Source organism: Perna viridis, chromosome 14 (assembly GCF_037379345.1).
Source record: "Perna viridis isolate PV_CMFRI_1.1 ecotype Kerala chromosome 14, ASM3737934v1, whole genome shotgun sequence".
Lineage (NCBI taxonomy): Eukaryota > Metazoa > Mollusca > Bivalvia > Mytilida > Mytilidae > Perna > Perna viridis.
In genome coordinates this window covers 33,845,741-33,867,543 of record NC_142458.1, presented here as the reverse complement: position 1 = coordinate 33,867,543, position 21,803 = coordinate 33,845,741, and the positions used below count along the sequence as shown (strand labels likewise).

At 31.3% G+C, this 21,803-nt stretch overlaps 2 protein-coding genes across 11 annotated transcripts in view; one reads left to right on the top strand and one right to left on the bottom strand.

The window, feature by feature from the left end:
* LOC148599074 (uncharacterized) overlaps positions 1-6,646 on the bottom strand; it is a 34,797-nt gene extending 28,151 nt beyond the window's left edge. For 3 of the 7 annotated variants that reach the window (XM_088560712.1, XM_088560710.1, XM_088560709.1), the window contains exons 1-5: positions 6,211-6,645; positions 4,430-4,725; positions 2,169-2,258; positions 1,226-1,302; positions 729-798 (exon numbers count right to left, since the gene is read on the bottom strand). In XM_088560712.1, coding sequence (XP_088416838.1) covers positions 729-798; positions 1,226-1,302; positions 2,169-2,258; positions 4,430-4,725; positions 6,211-6,262 — 585 coding nt within the window. In that variant the 5' untranslated portion in view covers positions 6,263-6,645. Of the gene's footprint in view, positions 1-728; positions 799-1,225; positions 1,303-2,168; positions 2,259-4,429; positions 4,726-6,210 lie in introns of all 7 variants that reach the window. The other 4 variants (XM_088560713.1, XM_088560711.1, XM_088560714.1 and 1 more) reach the window with 2 other exon arrangements.
* Positions 6,647-6,752: 106 nt separating this feature from the next.
* LOC148599073 (uncharacterized) lies at positions 6,753-21,642 on the top strand. 4 transcript variants are annotated; one of them, XM_088560720.1, is made up of 7 exons: positions 6,753-6,785; positions 11,466-11,648; positions 12,671-12,780; positions 13,079-13,135; positions 15,264-15,374; positions 15,859-16,026; positions 18,893-21,642. In XM_088560720.1, the coding sequence occupies exons 2-7, from the start codon at positions 11,477-11,479 to the stop codon at positions 18,929-18,931; spliced, it is 657 nt and encodes a 218-aa protein (XP_088416846.1). In that variant the 5' UTR covers positions 6,753-6,785; positions 11,466-11,476; the 3' UTR covers positions 18,932-21,642. The 4 variants fall into 4 exon arrangements, with proteins under 4 accessions (XP_088416846.1, XP_088416844.1, XP_088416845.1 ...); XM_088560718.1 differs by having other exon boundaries at positions 18,114-21,642; XM_088560719.1 differs by lacking the exon at positions 18,893-21,642 and adding an exon at positions 16,823-17,984.
* The last annotated feature ends 161 nt before the right edge of the window (positions 21,643-21,803 follow it).

The window sequence follows — 21,803 nt, the reverse complement described above, 5'->3', positions numbered from 1 at the left end:
AACACATAAGTATTTTAATAGACCAGTACACAGGGTGATATATAAATGGTGTGGATACCCCACCCCCTGTTAATAAGATGATTGTAGATTATTGTTCTAGCTATGGCAAACTTTTCATACATTTCAGGATGACAGCAATTGACCTATCCGACTCTGCTCTGTATTAGATAGATATGCTGAGCTAGTCTTTTATTGTGCAGACACACAGAAGCAACAGCCAGCAGGTAGATCAGGCATCAGTTTCACGAAAAGTCGTAAGTGTAAAATTAATCGTAAGTTATGACATAACAATGCTATTTTCTGTTATGACGTCATTACTTACGATCAACTTTTCATTTACAACTTTTTGTGAAATTGATGCCAGGCTTGTCACCTGAATTGGACTCACTTTTCTGACTCAGCCAACCAGTCTTTCTATCTCCTACATGCAGAATGTTTGGTGGAGAAGCAGTGAGTACCAATTTTGAAGTCTTTGGTATGACTAATTCAGAAATTGAAACCATGACCTCTCACTCAAGGCAAGCATGCTACCAAGAGACCGCTAATTCAGAGATTGAAACCATGACCTCTCACACTCAAGGCAAGCGTGCTACCAAGAGACCACCTTAATGAGAAAAGTAACGTAAAATTTCCTAAAGTTCTTAACAGAAATTACTGATTTTCATAGGAAATATTCAAGAACTAATATTTATACAAATAATTAGTTTCTGGTAATTTAAACTTCAAACCTTAGAGTTCTGTTCCTGTTTTATAATGTCAAACAATCCATGACCCAGTCGTACATTTCGTATTACATTCCTACAAATGAAAAATATTGCACTAGAATTAAAACTTTTGGTAGGTCATAAGTCACAATTTTCCCTCTAGTGATGTTACTTGATATAGTTCTACTAAGTTATAATAGTTCAATCTGTTAGAGACTTAAGTACTTTATATAAACTAATTTGATTCTGTGACATTAGCATTGATTGGTCTTCAGTCCATGATTCAAATAATCCAAACTAAATATTGTTTAGTTCAAGATAAAATCTTAATTTGGACTGGAATCTTTAATAAATTATATTATAAGGATTGTTCATAATATTTATGCATTGCCAACCTTGGGACAATAAATTAAAGCATGTCCATAAATGATGATAAACACTTTGTGGTCCATGAAAAGTAAACTTCCCTGAAAGTGGTTACTTTGTCGAAAATTAAAGCAATCCATTAATATTCTACAAACCTATTATGGTTAACCTCCTTCTGTATAGTGTGGAGATCTTTTCTTGGTCGTTTCAGTCTAAACTGGGGAGTGGACACCTAAAATCAAACCGAAACAGAGTTATTTACTAAACTACCTTCCCAAAACAAAACAAAAATTAACAGAAAACTGAATTATCCCCCTTGATTATTTACTTAATTACTTTTAAAAAATTATAAGTTTACATTTTTAGGCAAATTATCATAGAAAAAGTTTTTCCCTCTGCTTCAAAAAGTTTAAAAAATCAGTAATGTATCTATAATCTATTCAGACACTCTGCTATTAGTTAAAAACATACCGGCACTCCTAAAATAAGTTAAGGGCCACTTTTTAAAAAAAACCATTTACAATAAAGGTTTGTTTGATTAATAGCAGAAAGTACTAAATTTGAGCTCTGTTGAGTTTATGTATGTCAAATTCAACACTTTTTGATATTGATTCAAACAAATCTAGATTGTATTTAAAAAAAAAAGAAAGATTTTTTAAAGGCAGCCTTTAACTTTTTTTGTGGAGTATATATAATGTTATAAGTGTAATAAAGAAATAAGTATAAAAGTAAATAGCTGTTTAGAGACCTTCGTTATGAAATGCCAAATAATACAGAACTTTGATATAACTAATTAAGTCTTGCTAATTAAAAAAAAACAAATGACTTGAGAGTGGACCAGGGAGTCAACAGCAACTAAATAAAATTCTACAGTGAAACCTGTAAAAACCAAACCTCTCTAAAAGTTCAGCTTAAACAGGTATTTAGTTTACACAGATTCAGAAACTGACATAAAGATACTTTGAATAAGACAGCTTTCTTGTTTATTTCTGATGTGGACAGGTTTCATTTATTTTAAAAGCCTAACATCAAAAACTGTTAACTGGAAAAAAGGGGATTTGGTTTTAAAACAGAGAAAAATCCTGTTTGATAACCTACACTGGATCCTAGAGGCTCTTTAGATTTACTGGTGATTTTAATGATGTCATCTTCATCAGAACTCGATATTCCTGTAACCTCCTCTACTTTCTGAAAATACACAGTTCATATTTACAGTATTGCTCAAAGGGTACAACTTAAAGTAACGAATAATCAGTTTTACAAATGTTAACTAAATGTAAACTAAGTTACATATATATCAAAAGCCAACATTCCACTCCACTTTAATTGCTCATTCAGCAGAAAACCTAATAAAATTTGTGTTATTTATACTTATGAACATCATACAATCAAATTAGTCATATTTTTAGATTGTTAATTAAGGGACAGCGAAACAAACAATATATATGTTTAGTCTTAAATGGATTATTCAGAACTTAAATCTTATTACAAGTACTTGTGTAAGTAGGGACTAATTATTCCTTTCCGCATAATAAGGTTTCATTAAATGAGGTCTGCATTTAAATCTTGGAGCATTAATTACAAAGGTTAAAATCACAGTTACTCAATCAGAGCCATAATTCTCTATCATCACAAGACATGATGTGAATACCTAAATTATCAAGGTTTAACTTCAAACCCTTTAATATGTAGATATAATTAACAACTGTCACAGCTAACTGACAAGAAGGAAGGAGGTCGACTCTATGATTAGCACAGTGGATAGCTATTTGTCACATGATATTGAATAACATGACTCCTGACTTTAATGGTTACTAGTCATGCAACTTTATTTGTATTTTAAAGAACTGTTCTCTGACACTCAGTCTTAAGAAGTTTAAATCTACTGATCACAGAGCTATTAAGAAAAACTTAGACTGACTTAACTGCCAGGGTAGGAGATCTCTCCAATGGTCAATAAGGAATAGATATCTCTAAACATGCAAAAGGCTAACAAGATGTACATGTAGAAAAAAATATGTCATATCACATACATGTACATCCTCCACAAATTCAAAGATGTTTAGTAAACAGTCACACCTAAACTCCATCACACTTTACAGAAAATATCAAATCATTCCAGAACAGTTCAACATGTTAAAATATGGCATCTAATGAGATGTACCCTATTGTGTTGTATAACATTAAACTTCATTATTTGCATATAAAAGACAAAAGAAAACATAAAAATTTGGAAGGAGGGGGTCATTATTGGGATGTTAATTTATGTTCATTTGAATTAAATAGAATGTACCACATAGGGATATTTCAATCATAGGTTTAAGGCAAGTTATATAAATGATTATATTGCTGAATACAGGTGGTCACTAACACAAGTTTGACTGTATACTTTTTTAAATAAAAACTCATTAAACAATTCAAAAGTATACTAACTTAGAAAACTTATCTAAACATTTTGCACTCTACAAATCTAATAAATGACTTTTATCATCAAATTTACTATGTTTAACGAGTTCAAACATCTACCAGATTAAAATAACTTAAAACCGGTAAAGTAAATTTTCAGTATATCTAAAATACAAACAATTGTTAAATACATAGATGCCAATCAAAATGGTTGTAGTTTAAGATAAATTCATTTCCAAATATTGGATTTTAAACAGCTTTCTCTGTTCTGTTTGATAAAAAGTATTTGTTTAATGTCAGTCTGTTGAATTGCACAATGTTTATGTGAAAGCAGTCACATCGTAAATTGTTCCTTTGTACTATTTACTTCCAGAGATTCTTAGAGCCTTGAACAATTCAAAGGCTGGAAACCCACACTGGTTGCAGTATATACAATATTTTGATGTTGTTTTTTTTAAGATTCTACTCAATCCCATGTTTGTAACATTCTCACTGCAAATTAAATTTAAAAATAGGGGGGGTTTTGTTTCACAACATATCATAAAATCAAACTAGAAAAAGTTGATACCCTCATTCCCCTTCAAAGAAACCATACAGGAAAACCCTTAAGTCATTCAAAAGAAAAAATCAAAATGGAAGGTGTGCAATGACGTCATGTGATAAAATATATGTAAATGTTGTATCAGCAATTTCAGAGGAGCTGTGGATTAGAACTACATGTAGGAATGGACAACATGATCACAATATAACTCCCAATATGTTGGGGTGGGGTAAAATAATTGGAGTAACTAGAGAATGGCAATGTCATCAAATAAATCCTTCAGGTCTTATATTTTCATTTGTGAAGTTCTACTACCTATAATATCCAAACCAAGTGTCTCCTAATATGAACCCTAGAAAATAAATGCTAATTTACAAAATGATACATACAGTATCCATATATACATATATACCTCTTCAAGTTGTCCCAAAGCATGAAGGATCAACTTGTCCTCATCAAGATAAAATGGATCACCAATTCCTTTGTATGGTCTCTCTTTCTTGGCATTAAAGCCGTGGCATTCCATCTGCATTTGTCGACGTTGGTAATTGTCACGACGAATGTCAAGTCTCTCCACTTCATTTCCTCTAGTTCTATAAGTTTCAAGATTACGTGTGTTGACCTTTGTTCCAGTAATGAAAGCCTTTTGGACTGGTTTATACTTGGCTTTTGGGTGAGGATGCTGTAGTTTAAAGTTGGACCAGTCCGCTAAAAGTAGTAAATCACACAGGGTCTAGAAAATTAAGTCAGATGGGGAAAATTCAGAAAAAGTTTGTAGAATTAGTACAGGCCTTTTAGAAAAATAAGACATGCAAATATATGTTAGTGACTCCAAATTATTCAGTTGTTCCCTGAATATACTTGCTGCTGTAATTCAGACCACAGATTTCAACAAAACTTTCTTTCACTGTTTTTTTTGTTAACTAACACTCAAACTTCCCTTCCTCATGAATGATTCTTCACTATTCAAAAATCAGAAAAAAATGCCTGTTTCTACAGCTTTCTTGATAATCTTAAGACTAAGAATATAATATAAGAACAAAAATATATAATGAAAAATTATATATATAATTGTTCTGTCAGTGAACGAATTAAACTAAACATAAAAGTAACTGTCCTCTTGGGAGATTTGCTCTGGTGAAAAACAGTGGCACTTAATTGAACAGAAAATTATCAGTTTTCTTGGAACTTTTGCCCATTTGGTATTAATGTTACATAAGACACTGTCCATATGATTATTCATTCATATTTTTAAATTTAATGGTTTCATTCTTTTTTCTTAAATCTTCAACTAAACACATCTTTTCCATCAAATTATTGATGAATAATCATTTGCTTTCATATTTTAAAAAAAAAGGTTTAATGACTTTCTGCCCTGGAAGTATGGAACAGACTGTCAGGTTTATCCTTCTCCATCTGGTGCCATTTCCCCTTAAAGAAGACTGTAAGGCCAAAAAAATTGGCTGCCCTTTCTTTATAGTTAATAGTACATGCATCACACTTCATCAGCATTTTAATTATATCTTGGGTTTTACCTTTGTAATATGGATACTTTTTACTCACTAATGTATGGTTAACAAGGCCACTTACATTCATATATATGTATTGTAAAATTTATAAAAAGCCAAGTCATTGTTTGACCGCATTAACAAACTTTGAAAGATTATAGGTGAATTGGGCTATAGTAGGAAAAATACTGAAAGTAAACCTCCCTGGTATGGTACAGAACCTTGTTACAGAGCGCACCAGTGAGTCATTAGTAGTAACTATATGGTAAACACATTTCCACTGCTCAAAGATTTATAAACATATGTCAGGACTAAGCACAAGGAAAACTCAGACTCAAATTTAAAACTGTTTTAGTGCAGATATTATTATATAAGGTCACTCCATGTCTTCATACATTATTTATCAGAATTGTACAGATACATTGTACCTTTTGACAATATACATGTACATTTATAAGAACAATATTATATTCTTTTTACAGACATTGGACATGCACTGCCTTTTCATTTAAACTTTAAGCTTCTGATTTTATTAAAAGAATTACTAGTACGGTATTGAAGGGAGCTAACTAACTTATCATGTCTTATGTTTCTTCTGCCAGTCTCGAGCATTTCAGATTTCACCGAAAACAGTCACAGGATTCCATTTTTGTCATTATAGAAGGAAGAAAAAAATGTAACTTACTAGTCAAAGTTGGTTTTGGGTGTTTAAATTCTTGTAAAATTGATGTCGCCATGGTTAAAGAAACTGCTGAATCTATAACAGTAGAATCGATTACAATGAAGTATCCATTGGGTAACACTCTTGCAATTTGCTTTTTCCGATTTACATGTTTTTTGTTTTTGTTTTTTGGTTTTTTTTTGCCAAATATACAGTTATTAGTAGTCACATCTTTAACGACACTACTTCGAACTATTCCAAGCACACAACAGGTGCCTAACTGAAGATGAAAACGGAAGTTAAGCTACCGGAATATAAATAGGTTTGGTCGCGTGGTTACCACTTGTACCGGAAGTTGTTTTCTGCTCTTTTTTTCTGTTAAGGTGTACTTAAGAATGAAGTCCACAAACACATTATTCACTAGACAAAACTATATGATAAAAGTAGCATTTGACCATTTTATAGATCATCATATCATTAGCAGCCCAATCATCCTTAAAAAGAAAAGAAAATCAAAATTTAGTATACTCTGAGATGGCCCCTGATGTCCGATTAGGTTTTTCTCTTTACAATTCTCCTTTCCGGCACTTATGGAGCAGGTACTTGCAAAAAAAAAACATCGTACAAAAACTGTTGAAACTTAGTTTCAGACTGGTTCAGTAGTAATATTTGTAACAAGAATGTTCGCTCATAACACATAGCATTAAAAATATTGTTCTTCGTGTCATTCAATTTGTCTCCATGCTTCTCTGTTAGTGAAAGAAATCTATGATCTGTAGTGAAAATATCTACATTTTTGTAAATGACTAATGAAATGCACATGCATCTGGCTTTTAAGAATGACTCGTTAGCTTTTACTGTCAATGGGAAGTATTGATAGTACCACATCAGTACCACCCATTGAAAGTATAACCCGTCAAATTATGATGTGTGTCTGCTATTAAAATGAATTTGATATGATATCATTGATAATCTCAGAAGCTGGGATCTCTATTGCATCCACTTAAGCTGCAGAACTTGATAATTTAACTAATAATATGTTTAAGTTTGGGCAACAGGCATTGTTCCCATGCCTTCACAAATAATTCAATGTATGTCTAACAACTGGTATATACCCAAAGTCCTGATCTTCAGGATATATACTCCTACAATGTAAGAGGTTGGAATTCTGTTCCTCCATACCCCAACCTTTTATATCCGAACGCCATATTGCACAACGCTCGTTCAGGTGTTCTTTGAAATCGGCAGAATTATAGTAAACTATTTACTATTTAAAACGTTTTATACAGTTTCTTTACCGTAACACGGGAGAAGGGAACTAAACTGAAGAAAAACAAATGACCTACCTGATGAGGAAGTCCAGCAGTCCTGGAAATTTTTTGTGAATGTAGTTAAAATGAACTTCATTTTTGGTTTTTAGATTTTTGAGTTTGTAATTCTGGTTGATAAAATTACAGATTTTAAAATTTGCGAAACGAACATATCAAATTAACCAACAAATTGCCTTTACCAACTTTAAGTTTGTTTTGTCAAAAATATATTGTATTCCATAAAATTAGTGACCTAATTCAAAATTGCTGGTCATTTTGACAACTGTCTTCATTACAAAAGTTTTCTTGGTATTTAACAAATATTTAGGATTTTTATCGCTCAATTTCCACTAGGTTAAACTTCTTTTATGTAAATAAAAGACTTAAAATATTTTAAAACACATGTAAAGCTAATTTACATTTGCGGTGGCTTTCAACATGTCAGATGCTAGAGGTTAGGATGGCACCAAGTCAGAAAATAGCTTGCCAGACAACATCTAGCATTGCTGGAGTACAGGATACATTGCACTAATACATAAAGTCAATGACACCTCAGATCCCACTGGTATCACTATTACAGCTGTATTAGGTAAACTTTTTAATAAAATTCTAAATAATCTGCTGGAGAAATTTCTTGAAAAACTTAGAATTATAAATGATGGGAAAATTGGATTCACAAAGAAAGCAAAAAAATCAGATCATAACATTATCCTCAAAACCTTAATTGATAAGTCATACACTACACTCAGCGACTTTTGTTTCTCTAACACTTAAGTTTAAAATCCGTGTTTTTCGGTGAAACACTGTGTCTGTCGGATTTTTTCACCATGAAATGTGAGTGTTACACCCACCCATATGGGACATCATAAATTCCAGTTGTTAATTGTGTACGGAGAATCACTGACCTGGGTGTGAAATGCACTGAGCACAGTGAAGTTAATCTTATTTATCTCTACAACAATATGGACATTAGTACTTGAGCTTCCAGGTCACTGACCTCCAAAATTCATTGGGGACCCCTGAAAATCACAACAGGGGATTCTGGAGGACTTGTGAAAATTCTTGATCCAATCGCTGAAATCTATACTAGTAACATGAGTCAGTAGTTGATTTGTCCAGCTTTAATCCAAGCCGTCAGCACAATAAAACAGCGGTTAAGACGATGAGCACATGGTATTAACGATTGACAAATATAATGTGAAAATCATAAAAAAAGACATTTTTCATTGATACATACTCATGACTCCTGTATTGAGTTACAATTAAATGCAGTACATTTGATGGTCAGACACACTTTGTAGACATTATAAACAATGTGTTCATTTAAATTTCTAAAAATAGACAACTATATAATTGTATGTTGGAGGTTCGTCAAGGGATTATAAATGTGTACAACATTAAACAAAAATTAGATGATGTCGAATTTTTAATGACATGACTAAATTTTCATCTTCACTGGAGTGCTCCGAATTACCAGAGAAACAGAATATACATCATATCTTGCAATGATTTCCCCGTTATGCCTCATTGGATTTTATGACTCTTACAATATACAAATGGTCAGTGTTGGCTAGGTGGAATCTGGGTATTAAACACTCAATATGTCAGTATAACAACAAGTTTCACTCATGTCAGACTTAAGTGTTAGTGAACCATTCCACTTTGAGTGTAGTGTACGAAAAAAGGTAGATTGTACACCTGGTTTGTTGATTTTCAAAAGGCCTTTGATGCTGTTATTCATCAAGGCATTAAACTTAAATTACTGAATATAGAAATTGGATCCAACTTTTATAATGTTATCAAAAGTATGTATAAAAAGAGTAAATCATGTGTCTGAGTAGACAATAATAGGATGACTGATTTTTTTTCTTAAACAATGTTGGAGTAAAGCAAGGAGACAAGTGAAGCCCAAGTTTGTTCAAAATTTTAATGAATGATTTAACAACACTTTAGATCCTGTTCAGATTCATGCACATCCTGTTTGTTGCTTACTTCATGTAGATGACATCGTTCTTCTTTCAACATCTGCAATTGGACTACAAAAAAAACTTTAGTAACTAGTAGTATATTGTATTGATTGGTGCCTTAAATTCAACACTACAAAGACCAACATTTGATATTCAGCTAAGCAGACAGAAATATCAAGCATTGATTTACATGTAGAATTAATAAGTCTATTATTTATTGAGTGTGTCCAGCAATGTAAATATCTGTGTATTTCATTCAGTATGTCTCAGTCATTTTATTGTGCTCAAGGAAACTTGTCAAAAAGGCTATGAAAGCATATTGTAAACTTCACAACGATTTTATTTCTCTAAATCCCAGTATAAAAAAATGTATACATGTATTTGATCATACAATCAAACCAATTTTGTTGAATGGCTCTGAAGTTACAGGATATTTTAATCCATTCAAGACAAATTTAATACACAACCATCGAGCAGGCCTTTCCTAAATTAACTGCTGAGAAGCTGTTAAATTTTGTAAAACATTACTTGGGTTTAGTAAAAGAGCTACAAATATTGCTACACTCTCAGAATTAGGATGATTTCCTTTGTGCTTTGACATATTGAAATCAATGTTAAAATACTGACACAGAGTCGAAAATTTAGATACATCATTTTCACTCTTTGAAGATGCACTTAAAGATTCATAATCATTATATGAATCAAAGTCTCCATCTTGGTATAGATCATTCTCATATACTCTAAAAATACAAAAGGACTTAAGGGCTTGAAAAATACAAGCTTTTTTTAGATTTCCTTTTTTGTATAAACGATATTTATACCAGTATTATGCAGAAAGCTGGCAGAATCAAATGAGAAAAAGTGCAGATGGAAAATTATGCACCTATGTAACATTGAAAAAATAATCTTATCTGTCCAAATTTCAACTCGCTGAATCTTTATGAAAAGATAATTTTGCTATTAAACAATGAAAATCTTAATATATTGACTTATAACCTGATAAAACAGTTAGTTAGCTGTTGTTGGAACATATATCCCCATGCCTCATCTTTGTTGTACCTGACATCCCACATACTATATTGTACTATGTGGTAAATCAGGCATTATAGTTCTATTTTATGTTTATAATGTAAGTTCAATGTAATGTGATATTATAATTTTAAAACATGTAATGTATCATGTCCTCATGGGCCCATTCATATGAATAACAACAGTTCTTCTTCTTCATCTTCTTCTTCTATATGAAATAATCACTGTTTTGAGTTTTAAATGTACAAGGGGTCAAAGAGGCCGAAAACTTTATTTTATGAAAGATTGTTTTTTTTTTTTTTTATCTTCGAAAGGTTTTTACAATATTTTTTGCAAATTGTTCCTCCTTACAAGGACTTTAAAAGAAGTATGCTAACATGTTAAATGTTATAACTTTTTTTTTACACCATTCAAAATTGAATTAAAAGTGGTCCATGAAACTTGTTACTTGTACTGAATCTCAAATATTGTGCAATATTGTAACCAAACCATAATGAACTGAAAAACACTATGTTTAAGTGTGTCAGGAACTAATAGTGTGTCTCCACTTGCCCAAACTGGTAGAGATCAACAGGCTGCAATCATATCATGCTGCCATCAGCAAAGCATTCTATTTTATTTTTTTGCATCCAGTCATTTAAACATCCAAAGAGAGGTGTGGTGGTGTTGAATGCATGACAGCTTGTTCTGCAAAAAGTGAAATTTCTCTGGTGCTCTCAATGGCTCTTTTAATTAGACGAATAACAAATTTGAGTTGTGATAAAGTCTTCAATCAAAATGGAAAAAAGTAATGGGGATGAATGGACTTACATTGTTAGATTATTGTAGCTTATAAAAACAAACATTAGGACTTGACTTTATACATGTACCTGTAAGAAATAAAGGCTCAATGCTTGAAAAAATCTCTCCGCACAAGCAACAACTAAATACTTTTGTATTGGGTATTTATAGGACTTTTCTATATTCATGATAGGTTGTTAGACCATGGCAAGTGTATACCATGAGACCACAAATGATGACATCACAATAGATGATGAAGAAATTGATGAGCTATCTGCACAAGAGTATGATGAAGTACAGGTCCCAAGACTGCAGGTCTGGCCCAAAAATATTGGTATTGTTCTCATAGTCTGTGGATTTCTTACAGTTTGTTTAGGTGAGTTACTTAGATTAAAAAACAACAGGAAGTTTCATTATTAAATCAAATAAATAAAAAAAATATATACATGTATTTATGACCACATTTATAAATCTAGATAAATTAAAATGCAAAATTAAATACAACAAGAGCCAATCTGGCAAATTTAAAAGCCTTTTTCTTGTGACTTACATATGTAGCAAGGATATAAATCTGACCACTTCTATGGACTCAGTTTTGGAGTAGAGTTAACTGGTCTTTGAATGACTATAAAGAAACTATCAAAAATAATACATAAATTTATATTCATAAGGGTCACTTTTTGACTAAATGGATTATTATTTTTACAAAACCCATTGTAAACCCGCTGCAAATGAAGTTTAGAGGGTACATGTATATAGGTTTCACCCTGTTTGTCTGTCTATTCATCTGTCAAAACTATTTTTTAAGCCGCTTGTAGCATTGTTGTGATACTTTGTTGGGTGCAATATAACCACATGGAGATGTGCATATTGTCAGGAATTTATGTTATGATAAAATTGAAGAAATGACCATGGTTGAACTGAAGTGTTTTTTCAACAAAACTTTGTCTCATAATTTTTTTCACGTTATTGGCAACTCCGCCTCAACCATTTGTAGGATTGTTATAAAACTTATTGAGCCTGTTGTGTTCACACAGTTGATCACTGAGACAGTTTTAAAAATTACAGTGAAATGTAAATTGTTTTTTGATCAATTTCTCTCTATTAAATGTCCAGTACCTGTTCTCAGCCATTTGTCTTGTAAGTTTTTGGTAGATGATGGTTGGTTTGAATTCCATTATACATCATTATAAGTTGTATTGCTTTATGACATTTTGCATGAAGGTCTTGACTTAAGAATTTGAATTTGAATTTGAAATTCTTCAATTTTGATAAGATAAGCTAAAGCTCCAGCTGAAATTACTGTTAACTAACTTTATCAGAGAAATCTAAAAGCCATTACCATGTAAGAAGCTTATATTCACTCTAACATGTATTTTCTGTTATGTCTTTTTCCAGGAATATTAGAATTGTTTTATTTACCCCTAGTCATGCAGCCCGAGGAACAGAGGTCAATAGCTTTAAAGAAAGATAATTGTTATGGAGCAGGATTCTTTGCTGGTGTTTTTGTAAGTTGGTGTAAACGATTCAACAGAAAAGTTAAGGTGACAATTTTACCATTTTTGATCCTCTTTAACTTGATTGCTTTTCCTGCTGGAGCTGGCACAGGGAAAGCAGGAAAAACAAAACAGGTGAAGATGCCTGTCTATCTGTTCATGGACCCATGCCTAAATTGTCAGCATAACTCCTAAATTATTTTATGGATTTTTATAAATATTTATATTTTAAAATCTTGGACACCATATGGAACTTGCATGTTTTGAATTGCTTTGTATACAGAAATGGTTTATCATTGGTGTTTTACAGATGATACTGACAGGCAGTACAGCTGTGAGATCTTCTATTAGTAAACGGCCTACCTCGGTATGTACTTGATATACTGTCACTTCAAGGAAGGTATATTGTGATCAATATTCACATTCTCTGTCAAAACATGATTGGCTCAAAATCTTTCTTTTGCAAGTGAAGAATGCAGTAAGGATGAAATGGATATAAAAATTAAAGTTGATGAGGAGAGTTTTATAAGTACTGTTGAAATACAGAAGTTGTTAGGTATCGAAATTGATAGGTCTCTAAAATGGGAAGTTCAAATCTATAAACTTAGTACTATCATTGTTGACAGACTATGCTTAATGAATCGTCTCGAGTTATACTTACCAATGTAATATTTAAAACTTTATTAGAACAGATATATACTAACGATGATAGATTACTGTTGTAATGTATGGGGTACTGTCTCCAAAACTCATTTAGATAACTTATACAAATTACAAGAGAGAGCAGCAAGAATAATTTTAAATGTAAATATTGATATAACATTAATCTTGATGGAAAAAAATCAGACAAATATTCAGGAGCTGAATCATTCATATATCTATACATCATGATCGCATTGAAGTATTTAATTCTGTTATATATATGATGAAAAAAAACCATTTCAATACACTGGAACAATCTTGTGGAACTCCCTTCCGTTAGAACTAAAACAGTCAAAACTATTGAAAATATTAAATAAATTTGTAATGTCTACCTACTAAATCATCAAGCAAATAAAGGTACTTATTAAAAAATTGTATTGTATATCTTATTTATATATACTTCAGAATAATAATCATATGTGTGCTTATAGACTTGTGTATTGTGTTTATTTTTATTTTTTATTATTATTATTTTGTTTCTATTTGTTAAGGCCACAGGGTAGATTAACACATTTTATTGTTGACTGTGATACCTTCTTTAGATAAAGAATTTAGTTAGTTAGATGTGATTGTTTGAACTTTAAACGCAGACACACATCATGTTTATTAAAACTCTCGCATATTCCTGTTGGTCGATACATCAACGACATAACAATAGAACAGTGCATTATTAATCAAGTTAAATGTAATTAGAATGCAAAATTAGCTAACTCCATTCCTTACAGGCAAACCTTAAAAATATATTGACTCCATTCCTTACAGGCAAACCATAAAAATATATTATATTGATCATGTGGTTATTGGAATGATATCCTTTACTATGTTACCTTTATTCCACCACCGCTCCAAAGGAAAGTGGGGTATACTGTTTTACCCTTGTCCATGTTTCTCTGTGTCTGTATGTCTGTAACACTTTTTTCCATCACAGCTGTCTTAACAGCTACTCATCACTGCGGCTGTAAGTTTTAACACCTTTCGGTAAGTGTGCCATGTGGTGGGATTCATTTTTGGAAAAAATTGACAACTTCCTGTTAATTTTCCTTCTATTGTGATTGAAAGCAGGGTATCACTAGTGAGACATCACTCACAGATTTCTTGTTTATACCATCATTAGTTATAGCTATGTACAATAACATTGTTCTGGTCTGTTTATTCATGAATTACTCTGGTAGGGTACACAGCCTCAACAAAAAAAGAATTACTAGTTCTAGGTAAAGATTTACAAAGCAAGATAAGTTTATGAAGTATGCTTATTCTGTATAAGTGTGTTCTTACCTGGTCAAAAATGTTGTAAATTTGTTTTACAAGAATTTTTTTTTGTCATTTTGGGTGACATAATTTTGGGGATTACTTGATGATTGCTGAAGTTTTTTTCAATTATTAAGGATCAGGCTTGGGTTTAATAAAAAATCTCAAACCTGAGATTTTTCTCAAATCTGTGATTGGTCCAAATTTCAGTTGAGGAAGGATTTTAGAAAAATCTCAATTTAAGATTTTTTTATGAACCAGGCACTGGTCTATGTTAAATTAATGTAGCAGACATGAAAAAAATGTTTCAATCTTACATTGCTAGTAATGAAATATAATTTTGAAACTTAATAACAAATTAATTATAAAAGTCGTCACAGTAATCAGTTGTCACAATAGTGTAGAATATTTTTAGATATGTTTACCTTTTCTGTTTCACAGTGATCTATTTTATGATATCCATGATTTAATACAGGGAAAATTAATCACATTTTTACCTATTGTAATCACTGACAATAAATTTAGTACTATGTCCTATTTTGTAGGTGCGGAAGTTTTTCAATTTGACTATATTTACATTAATGCTATATATAGCATCATCAATAGTGCTTATTGTAGGATATAGTCTGAAGTGGACGTCTAAAGATAAATACCCAGTAAGTAGAATGGTGTTGTTATTGGCACAGGCTTTTTAAAGTCCTTGCATCACCATCATAGTTATTGTTGTTCATTGAGTATAGATGCAAACAAAAAAAGAAAGGAAGCTCACGTAACTAGTAAAGTTTGAAGTATTGGATATTTTTTTGTGAAATTTTACTTGATTTTGTTTCTATATACATGTAGACTGTTCAATTTGCAGTGACTTGTACATGTATTTGGCAAGCAATAACAGAGTGGTAACTTCAGACATGTTTTTTCCTGCTTTTGAGCAGAATTCCGCTATTTCAAATCTGGATTTTACCGTTATGATTCTTTTGTACTTCTGATTTTGCCAATTTCCACTTTGTTGACCTTATTGTAACTTAACATCTCAAACTTTATAGGTCTTAGAAAATAGGAATCCTGTACATGCTGTATGAAAAACGTATTCCCACCTTGTTATCCATGTAAAAATTTCATGCTTTCTTTTTATTCCTCTAGGACGGCAGTCATTTGTATGAGGTCCATATATTTGTCACAGTGTTTACCATGATTGGTTTCCTGTTTGTCATTGCCACATTTGTCCAGTATTATGAAAGTATTTTCTGTGGGGAATTCCAGCTCTGCTATAACTGGTTCTCTTGCTGTTTGAAGTGTTTTCCTATAAGGGTAACTATATTTAAACAGCAGTTAATTTCACAAAAAGGCACAAGTGTAAAATCATGGGATGGCAACAAGTACATGAGTACTTTCTTGGAAGGCTGAATACTTGAGTACAATTTAACTACTCAGATATAACTTTTAGCTTTAATATATTGATACAGTTTTTTGTATTTAATTGCATAAATGATAAACTACAAACAAATAAAACAATCAATATCCAGCATTAGTCGGGTCTTTGTCCCTGGATTATATTCTTTTGATTTCCACTAGAATCTTGGTTCCCTTTTACTATAAAATTATGTACATTTAATAAAACAGATATAACTTTGCTTAATATAATCTTAAAATAATGGGGCTTACTGTATATTATCAAAATTACTAACTGTATGGGAACAGATGGTACAGATTGTAAGACTCAATCATCATAGGCAGAAATGTGTGGGATTTAGTTTACAAATACACAAATTATAATTGGTATAGTGACAGGCTTAGTTTAGAAATGGTGTTATTATTATATTTATTTTACAAAAGTTAGAAGGGTGCTTTGATGTAAAATTCTGATAGCACCTACATAATTATCTACTCCTTTAAAATAGTATAAAATTGCAAAATCAGTACCAGTATTTCTGCCATTATTTAACATAACTTACTGGTATGACAATCAGAACAGTAAAACATAGTTTTCTGTTCGTAGATAAGAAGAAGCCTAAGTCATCTATATAACTCAATAAACGTTGCCCATACCAGATAGTCAGAACTCTATATGTGCATTACTTGCCATGTCTTTCATTTGTATTTACAGCTAACTGAATTAAACTGGTACCACTTTTGTTACAAATATAACTAAGCCTGGTGATTTAAGTACTCCTCCGTCTAAGAATTCAGCAAAATGTATATAAGGTGTGGTATATAAGATTTTATTGCATTAAAAAATTAATTATACCTGATAACCACCAGAAATAACCATCAAAGTATTTGTAAAATTTGCCTTTTTGAGATATTGATTTGTCAAATTTTGTTGAAATGCACTACGGAAAAATGGTGGGAAAATTTTCTCGCACTCTTTCCCTGTATAAGCAGTAAAAAAATATCTAGCTTTTTGCTTTGTTTTCTAGGTGTACTGAATATATTTTAGAAAAAAATTACTAAATTGGGGAAATTAATGTGCCACCATTGCCTGATTCTTACACAGAATGGTACTTAAATACATGTAGCTGTCTGGAATCTTCCCTACATAATATCATTGAGTCTAACTTTATTACTATTTAACACTTGTGTGATCTTAAGAACAGTCGTTCTAGTTTGAATAGAAGACATTTTTGACAGTTATTTTCAAACTTAAAAGAATGTGTCTACAAATGGCATAGTTGTTCAGTAATGATAAAGAGGGACACAATGATACAATTTATTACAGATCTGTATTGAATGTGGTATCAGTTCAATTCAGATTGCTGTAATATGGTATAAGATATGATGAGACTTTTTACCCAAGTCATAATAGTTGTGTTTTATGCTTTACTTCATTTTAATTTATTCGATCTCAATTTTGAAAGCATTCTGGGTTTTATTTTTGCATTGTGGGAGTCTACTGAGCTCAACAGCTTCATTTTTTAGCACCAACATTGCCTGGTGACTAATTGTTTAAGTTTTGAAACAGACATCCCATGTTGTTTAAAGAATATAAGCTTTAATTTTTGTACAGCAGGTTAATTGATATAGCCTGATTGTCATAAATTAAAAGTTTTTATAGGGATCTAGAAATTTCATGCACCATTAGGCATTATGGTGGCATGTGAAATAAATTCCAGAGAAATTTACATTCTTTAATGTTGCTGGGGTGATTTCAATTGTGGGAAAATGATTTTTCTAGCCAAATTTTCTCATAGACTGTAGAAAATTAAAAAATTCTAGAATGTTGTTTTGACTTGCAGTTTCTGTTAGTTTCTGTCTTAGAAATGCTCATTTGATTAAGCAAAAGACTGTACATGTATAGTAGATTGTAAGTTTTTCGGTCATTAGTATTCTTTTACTAGTATTCTTATATCGTTTTGTGTTTTTGGCCAATGAATTTTTCATTGTTTTATATTCTCTAGACAGAAGTGAAGGAACCCATGACTATTCTGAGTCAGCCTATATAACACAACCACAACATTCCATTCTCCTTGCCTTCATGTTAACCTACAGATTATATGCTAGCATAACATGACAGATGCTTACAGCTTGCTAGATTAAGATGAACTATAGATGCAACTTCTATCCTCTCAGCTACAGAGCCAAGACTGCTACAACTTTGTCACTTGAGTCTTGTTGACTCTCAGCTTTCTCACTTAAGAACCCTAAACACCTTCTAGCTGTGACTTTTTTTGTTTGTGTTTTTGATTCTCAGCTTGCTAACTTTTGATACCCTTTGTAATTTATATTTTATCTAATGTAAGTAACTGAGTCATGACACCAGCTTGTTTAATATTGCCTTAGTATGACTAAAAATTACATTGTATATCTTTGTAAGACAGAGAAACAATGATGAATACTTGTATGTTACCTCTCTATGTATAGATTTTACACTGTGTGTACAATTTGTGACAGAGTTCACATGAAAGGTAAATCAAAGTTTCACATGAAATTCATGCGAACTTTTCACATGAAGTTCATGTTAAGTGAATGTCACATGAAAATCATGTTAATTTTATGTACTGGTAAATCTCAGCTCTCATGAATTTCACATGAACAATATTTGCCTGTGAAGGAGGATTTGATATCAGTGTACCAGAAGACATGTTTTCTTTTTCTTAATCTAACTTTCTTTTTAAAACTAACACCAAACATTTGTCACTGTGGAAATGACTTTAATTTTTTCTATATTTCAGTTCAGGTGTGCTCCAACTCTAAGTTTGTAATTATGACTTGTTAATATGTCTGTCTGTCTGTATCTGAAATGAGATATTACCAGTAGTTTTATTTGCATCAGTATTCTTTGTTTCTTGTGTTTAGCATATTTCTAATAGAATTAATAATACAATTTACTCAGAGTAACTAATCCTTATTAGTTGTTTGATCATATATTCAAGGGTTAAATATTTATTATTAGTTTGATGGAATACAATGGGCGAGCGGCTGTCAAAAAGTTTTCCATGCTGTAACTTTGACAGAATTTGATAGAATTTTTATCCATCAAATTTATATGTTAATGTATTCATTATTTATTTTTTGTTTTACTTTTTACTTTTTTGTGAAAACTCCTAAAACCAAAAGAAAAGATTTTATACTATTGTACTGATTGCCCTTAATAAAGTTTTTAAAATGTAGAGGTCAGACATGTGTTTTTTCCTTTTTATTATCTAATTGTAAAGAAGTGCTTCTCAGTTACCTGTCTGTGAAATAGTGCTACACATGTTTTTGGCATTTAAGTGTAAAAGTACTGCAAAATCTGAAATAGTAAAAAAATCCATAGGTATATCATGCATGTACCTGGAACATGAAGCATTATTTCATGTGTATAGAAACATGTTATTTTTATAGAGCAAAAAGTGTTTAATATGATGTAAAAGCTTCATCTTTGTTTTACTTGATAATAATTTTGTCATCTCTCTATATGAACCACTGGAATAAAATAACGAAATCATCACAAAATCATAAGGTATCACAGTGTACTACAGAGACAGAAAAAACATGTAGCTATAACATTATTCTGTTATTTAAGGTGAGCAAGTGGCATTATTACTGGTGTAGTAAAGGGGGGGGCAAATGGCTGCCAAAACTTGTCAGTGCTGTAATTCAGATACATGTATTTTGTTTGCTGGAACATAATTCTGTATTGATTCTCATATTATTACTTTAGAGTCATGGACCATTATCATAATTTGCATTACTTGTGTCTATATGATTATTTTATGAGACTGTATAGAATCTCACCTTTATAACAATTAATGCTTTTGCCATGAGTTTTTTCTTTGTACATTTTTATGGAATTTTTTTTTTTTGTATACTATACTTTTTTCTTGGTTGATTCATTTTGTTTAACAATATAATCTTGCTGATAAGGTCAGTTTAATGAGAACAATGACAAAATACAGAAATAGATCTGATAAATAATTACTTTGCTTTACTTTGGAAAATCATAATTTTGAAGTAGTCTTTTTTATGCTTCAAATTCAGTTTTTTTTTATGCCTCATTTAACAAATTTTGTGGTTGGCTGATATTCCAAATCATCTGTGATGTCAAGTAAAGTTAACATTACAAGAGAAAAGTAATGTGAAGTTCTGGTGGTGGAAACATTCTTCCATATGTGAATTGAGGAAATTTATTACAGAGAGTATATTTGCTCATTCACTGTCATCTTTATATTAAATGATATTATTCTGTATACATATGTATCTTCATGTAATAGATTTGGTTATTTATACACATATAATTACCAATTTTTTTTAAGAAAATCATACTTGTTCTATTTCATTTAAATTCTACATGCTTATCCTCAATACCAGGCTTTAATGCAGCAGTTATATATATAAGTATATATATTTTCCAGATCGTGTTTTACCTTACAACTCTTTAAACTCTTATTTAATTCACCAAATGACACAGAAAATGAATTTACTGACTCTTAATAACTAGTCATATTTTAGACTTGCACATTTATAGGTAAATATAGCATTTATTCTGTTAGAACACTTTGTCATTTGTCATGCTGATATCTGCAGAGAACTAAGTTATATAGAATGCATCTACATTCCTGATTGACCAAATATGAGGTTTTAGTATGGTGAATGTTGGTCGGGCAAGCAGGGAAATTATTTTTGTAATACTTTTCTCAGCAACTACTAATTGCAGCCTCTTGATATTTGGTATCCAGCATCAGGTACAGGTCCTATTTCTCGGGATCCAATTTCAGGCCTGTTGGATATCTACTTGTTTAATGAAATTCTGCCATTTCTGTCTTTGACCCATAATTTTTTGGTATTAAGTCGGTAATCTTATAGATTAATGCCATTGGCCAGTTTATATTATAGCTCATTTTCCACCTAACATGGTATTTATGGACACATACGGAAAACATGTAATGTGGGGTTATGAAAAATTTAATATATTAAAAGGATGTTGACGTGACTCATAAAATCAAATCATTTAATCAAAGTCACAAAATGAATCACTAGATTTGTTTTCATCAGATGCATTTGTAAATTATTATTTAGTTCAGTCTAGCAGTCATAAAACATTATAGCACATTGGTGAGGAAGTTGGTCTTCCTTGGATTAAATGACTATTCCCTGATGATTTTTTGGGGTAGTTGGCTGGACAATTGAGATTTTTTATTAACTTTTCTGTTAGACAACTCACTAGATATAGATAATAAGTAGCATAATATAACACAATAATGTTCATTGATAAATTTCAGGTGTGGATCCAAGGATTTTCTTGCCCTGCTTCCCCTGGCCTATAATTCTATTTATGACTATAGACAGGAAACCCTGGATCTGCCCTGTATTTATTTGTTACTTTTATACAAGTTATCTTGTCACTTAATTTACTGGGATTTAATGATAAGGCCACTTATGCATTTATTGTAATGTATATAAATTGATTTAAATGTTTATTGACAGATAAAAATATCAAAAAATCTTCATTTTTTTTTTCTTCCTGCATTTATGAGTGAGAATTAAAAGGAATGGTCTATGGTCAGTAACAATTAATGGAAGAATCATAATCCTGATGGATTACTCAATTCTACAACGTAAAAACAAAGATATTGTATCATCAAGCTCACTCTGTCTGTCAACTAAGA